The 6,170-nt window shown below is 39.3% G+C and overlaps 1 protein-coding gene across 1 annotated transcript in view; it reads left to right on the top strand.

Annotated features, from left to right (window-relative positions):
• ZCWPW2 (zinc finger CW-type and PWWP domain containing 2) overlaps positions 1-4,673 on the top strand; it is a 96,136-nt gene extending 91,463 nt beyond the window's left edge. Inside the window, exons 7-8 of the mRNA XM_004377364.1 lie at positions 109-233; positions 4,512-4,673. Of these exons, the coding sequence (XP_004377421.1) occupies positions 109-233; positions 4,512-4,673 (287 nt within the window). The remainder of the gene's footprint in view (positions 1-108; positions 234-4,511) is intronic.
• Positions 4,674-6,170: the final 1,497 nt, after the last annotated feature.

Raw genomic sequence — 6,170 nt, 5'->3', positions numbered from 1 at the left:
ATCTTGTAATGTTTAGAAGAGATCCTCTTTCTGGGTGGTTAAAATTATGAATTAGGTTGAATTAATTAAGATACGGTCCTTTTGACTATATTAATGACGTCTCTTTAGTTGTCTCTGAGACAGAAATTTTACTAAACGAGCTGGAGCAAATGCTCCAGCAAGCACTGGAGCCCACAGCAACACCTGAGGAGTCTGAAGGAGAACGTGGAGAGGAAGGAAATCCAGGAGAAAAGGTATTATTGATGTTTTTACCAGGCCTGAATAGCAATTTAAAATGCTTTAAATGGCAGCATTGTTCTTGGTTGTACTTTTTAACTGCATGGAAAACATTTTTCGCTTCTGAAATTTGAGCCCATGATTACCATCAGGTAAATACTAAACTAGTAGCTTGTTGAGAAATCAGAATATATCTATCAGTCTTGAAAACGATACCTGTGTTTGAGGAGAAGAGCCCTTTTTATTTCAGATCTTTAGGATTGAAATGAAGAAAGGTGGAGGAGGCTCACTGAAATGAGAAGGTGCCACTACAGACAGACCTGTCCCCTGCTGCAAATCTTTACAATCAGATGGGGTCAGGATAGCACCCCAAACCAAAACCATGCCGTCGAGTCGATTCCGACTCATAGTGACCCTAAAAGACAGAGTAGAACTGCCCCATAGGGTTTCCAAGGAGCGCCTGGTGGATAACACGTTCGCTGGAAAATATGCCCTGTTGAGTGTTTGACGCCACCTACAGGAGTCCCTGGGTGGTGCAAATGGCTAAGTGCCCACTATTAAGAGGGAGGTTGGTGGGTTAACCCATTGGTTAATCCATTATTTTCTGCTTTGAATTTTTTGTTGATAGCATGTGTTTTCATTAATGGAAGCATGCTGAATCATTGAAGGTGTCTGAACTTTTGGTAGGTAGTATGGATTTTTTTCTTGCCCCCACCCACAATCCTACCTTAAGTGTTTATTGGTACATTTGAAGTACCACTAATTATACCCCAGAGTCCCCATCAGGGTCTATTGACACATATATGTAACAAATAAAAATTTTCACAATTTCTATTTTTCCTACAAAAATTCAGACAGCTCACATAACACCCTGTAAAAACAGTAGTTTGCAGCACATGCCCATTTCTTCAGTTTCAAACAGTCATAAAGGCCCCTGCCTTCTGACAGCACATACTGTCAGTGGTACAGCAGCTCCCCAATAAACCCCAGAGGCTGGAAAAGCTCACAGTCACTGTATGTACTGCCAGGCACTAAAGGGTTGTTAACAGGCCTGGCCACCTTCTTCCAAAAGGTCACAGCCTTGAAAACTCTATGGAGCAGTTGTACTCTGCACACGGGGTGGCTGTGAGTCAGAATCAAAATGGATGGCAGCTAAGGACAACAGCAGGAGGCATGGTTCCTGCACCAGGATGACCTCTCTAGGGATAAAGCTCGCTAGTCACATACTGGAGGTGGAGTCTTTAGTTGGGGTGAGTTTCATCATTTCGCCATTCATGTCTAGATTTGTCTTTTTTTTTCTTTTTGGCCAATTATGTTGGGCTCAGAAAGGCCATGTGTGCTTACTTTGTTCAATGCTTTTGTACGACAACATAAATTTTAAGTTGGTTGACAAATTGCTCAGCACATCAGCTCCAAGTCTCTGCAAGTAAAATGAGGCTTTGTGGGGCACGGCCCAGGGAGGTGGTCCTTAATGCGGAGCGTCAATGAGGAGTGAGTGCGAAAAATAAGTCAGAGGGCAGACACCACCATGAGGCAGTTGAGCGGCTCCCTAAATAATTAAGAAGAAAAGTACACAAGCGAGGACTTGTGGTGTATCATTAAGGTTGCTCCCTCCCTCCCACTCTCCCTCCCTTTTTTCCTTCGTATCACTCACCCGCCTACTCACTCACTTGCTTGCTCCCTCATTCTTTCGTTCATTCATTTGGAGATACAGCGTGCCTGTGCCTGGAGGCGAGAGAGTATGCTGGTTAGGAGCACTTACTCTGGATTGTAATGCCTGGGTCTCAATCTTGTTGCTGCCACTTAGGACCGGTCTAATTTGGTGAAGTTGCTTATCACCTGCCTCAGAGGGTTGTTTTAAGGGTTAAATAAGGCAAAACAGGAGAAGTGCTTTGCATAGTAACTGATGCCTAAGGTTAGCTAGGATCATAGACTAGAACTGGCAATGCAGTGGATAGAGAGTAAGTGCTAAGAGTCTTTTACTTCATCTCTGTTTTGCCACATTCTCACTTTGGCAACTGCGCCTCCTCAAGCCTCCCAGTTCTCAGATGCAGAGAAGATGGATTCATAAGTGGACAAGGTGGTTTAGACACTTTGACAGCTGCTGGATTGCAGGATTTCATTCAGAACTTCAACAAGAATAAAGTTGAATCTTAAACCCCTCCTTTACTGAGAAATTAAGAAAACATACAGAATTTACTGTTGAGATAAGATACATATGTAAAAATGAAATTAATGTTAAAAACTCCTGTTGAGTTGAAAGACGTGATAGCTTTCATAGTCGACACAAGCAACATCAACTTTTACCTGAATTGGCATGGGTTTTTAATGCCTATTTTTCAGTTAGAGTACCTTTTTCAAAAGACTTCTTTTCTATATATGGGTCTCATCTGTTGTAGAACAAGATCTATAGATTGGTGACATTATCTTAAAAACCAAACCCGTTACCGCTGAGTCGATTCTGACTTATAGCAACCCTACAGGACAGAGTAGAACTGCCCCATAGGGTTTCCAGGGAGCGGCTGGTGGATTTGAACTGCCGACCTTTTTTGTTTAGCAGCTAAGCTCTTAACCATTGCACCACCAGGACTCCGACATATATCTTATGTATATATGATTAATACTGAAATTATTTTTTCTAGCAAATGTGCGTTTTGTTTGAACACCATATGGTTTTGTGAAATGTTTTTTTCAGCCTTTGCAGATCGTCTTTTCAAAAATACAGCCTTTTTGATTTTTACAGTGATGTCCTGGAGTTTTTACAGCCACAGGATTGGCTTCTTTTTTGCCATTATAACTAGTAACTTGATAGAACAGAAAATTACTCACTTCTCATTTTTACTTCTTGGGGTAAAACATAGTTTTAATAGCAGGAGCTTGCTTTTGGTTTTAGAGTCTTGCATTATTTTATGCTTTCAAAAGGCATTGAAGAATTGTAAAAATTAACCATTTTAACTTGCTGGCAGGCAGGTGAGCGCCTCCTGCTGACTGAAGCACTCTCCACATCAAGCTTTAGAAGCCTTGCTTTCATGCCAGGGTTGGGATATTTAGGGCCTTGTTCACTTTTCAGTGGGGAGAATAGCAATGAAACAAATGGTATCAGAGTTGGAGTTATTGCCAGTTTGAAAGTAAAGAATTGATCACTTCAGGGATTTCTTTTCTTTCTCTCTTTCTTTTTTTGAGGGAGTCAAAAGAATTAATATGGCTTCCAAAGGTAACACTGCTTAAAACTGGAGATGTGTTTTGTTTTTAGGAAAAAGTGGCCTCCTATAAGCCAAAAAGAGCCACCTGGTAATTTGAAAGTCCTGAGCATGCTTATTGTTTGAGCAGTTATTGTTTGAGCTATTTTCAAAGCTGTAAATTTGATGTTTTCATCGTTCATTTCACCTATGAGGTTTCAATATGATTACTGTCAAGCATGTACACCAATGGATGAGAGCAGCACCATGGAAGGAATCATATACACATGGATAATCAGAACTCATAGCTATTTGTCATTGAAATGCTTTGCGAGATTATTTTCCTCAGTAGAGTCACCTTCCTAATTACGTTCTTCTTTAGCTAATATTAACACTGGCTGACATGCCCTGACTTTGCAAGCAATGGGAGGAATTAATTTCAGATTTTTATAAATCTACCCGAATAATTCACAAATTGAATTGGATAATCCATATACAAATAAGACAGCATTTATTGAATAATATTTATATGAAAATGTACATCTTTGGTATATAAAAATACCTATATAATCTGTGTATATATCTTTTTTTTCTTGAATTGCATAGGAAGTTAACCCTGCCTTTAATGAACCTTGAAATTATAAATCTCATGTATGTGTGTGTATATTGCTTTTTACCAGTGTCCTTACCCATTAAGTTAGATCAAACTAGCAGTATTCATAAGTAATGCTTAGGAGCAGGTGACCACAGAAAATGTGACTAAAACAGTTTTACACTGTAGTCCCTATGATAATAATTTAAAACATAAACCAATATAGAAAATTGACACGGAATTTAAATAATCATGTTTTTTCAAAGCATACCATTAAAAATAAAACTTGTAATGTTGGGGAAGGAGTAGAGATAGAATGTAAATAATAAGTTATTCTTATACAAACATATTTTCTATATATTACATAGGGGGATCATTATCTGACTACTAGCAGAGCAAGAAACTTTGTAAAACTGCTGTGGCTTGAGGAGTTACTAACTTCCCTATGTTTTGTTCACACAACTGAACCTGATTTTTAAGTGAATTTGATGTAGTTCTGATGAAGTGTGTGGTTATTTTTACAGTTACCTAACTGCAGCCCTGAAGCTCCTGCAGGCAGCCCATTTGAGAACTACTGTGAAGAGGACTATCTTGTAATTGATGGACTAAAATTAAAAGCTGGAGAATGTATTGAGAATATAACCAACAAGTTTAAAGAAATAGATGCTTTGATGTCTGAGTTTTAGGGCATGATACAGATTTTCAAAGTTAATTATAAAAAACATTTGCATCTTTATATTTTCCTGAAGTCAAAAGCTTGAAAATGTTTAGCAAAACAGTATACACTCTACCAAAGCTGATATTTGTAACGACTCTATATTTGAGAATGTTCATAATTTTGACAGCCAATCTAACAGTGTTTAAGTTAGTGTTAAAAATTTAGAATTTACCAAACGCTGATATTCGTATTTGTAGTTTATTTTCCTGTTTGCCTTAATTTTAAAATGCTTTATGAAACAGTGTACAAACACACACTTTAAAATGATTACTTAGGACTTTTGTTCTAGTATTGCTGGCTGTTAAAATGGCTGCCAAAGTGTTTATAATTCTTAGAGATAATTCAGATCTAATATACTAGAAAGAATGTGTATTTGTAGTGGAATTAAACAACTACAAAATAAAAGGAAATATAGAAACATGGTTGTTAGGTATAGTTGGAGCTTTTCTTAAAAAATAAAAATGTAAATTGTCTCATTACAACAAAAAACAATCATTTCAACCAGAGTTCCCCAAACTGACTGATTAACAGTGTCTCTGGGAAACTTTGGAAGAGCAGAATCCTGGACTCTTTCCCACTGAATCAGTGTCTCTGGGGCTAAAGATGGGAAAATGTAATTTAAAAATAGAGAGAGAGAGGTATACTTATTCACTATAAAAAAATCCAAACACGGTAGTAAAGTGAAAAGTACATCAGGCAATATCACTCCCTTAACGCCTCCTCTGAGGTCCCATTCCTTAGGGGCTGCCATGAACATTTTCTGTGGATGTCCCAGATCTTGTTCAGTACACACCAAAAATGTGTGTGCATGCACACCCATCTCAAGTTCCAGCTCTGGCTCTCCCTCTCTACCTCTCTCCCTCCTTCCCTCCTTCCCTCCTTTCCTCCCTTCTTCTCTCTCTGACCCTTCCTCCTCTCCCCCTCCTTCTCCCCCTCTTCCTCCCACCTGATCTCTCTCTCTCTCTCAGCGGGGAGTGTGGAAAAAGGTATTACAAGCACATGAAGACAGAAAGGAGTGGGAAAAAAGCAAGAGAGCATCTGGGACGTGCTGTTGGATGAATTAGCTGGCATGATGAGTGATGATGAGAACATAAGCCACAGCAGATCGGGAGGGCCACGTACACAGGCTAAAGAGCTTGTTATTTGCCCTGAAAACTTTAGGGGCTGCTAAAGAGTTTTCAACAGTGGAATCTCTTTTACATTTCAGAAAGATCATAGCAGCAGCAGTGTGGAGAATGGAGTGAGAGAGAATAGCATTAGAGGCAGGGGGACCAATTAGGAGACTATTTCAGGAATTCGGTTGAGAGACTATGGATTATGGTGGTGCTGTGGTAGAGAGGAGTGGATCAATTCAAGCCCTAATAATATCAGTGGATTACTAGGATCTGGAGATGGGATGTAGGAGCGAGACAAGGAGGAAACAAGGACAATGCCAAGTGTCTGGGGTTCACATTTCTGTTCACTG

Source organism: Trichechus manatus, unplaced genomic scaffold (genome assembly GCF_000243295.1).
Source record: "Trichechus manatus latirostris isolate Lorelei unplaced genomic scaffold, TriManLat1.0 scaffold00049, whole genome shotgun sequence".
In the NCBI taxonomy this organism is placed as follows: domain Eukaryota; kingdom Metazoa; phylum Chordata; class Mammalia; order Sirenia; family Trichechidae; genus Trichechus; species Trichechus manatus.
The sequence above is the reverse complement of the archived record's forward strand: the minus strand, read 5'-3'. Positions and strand labels throughout refer to the sequence as shown.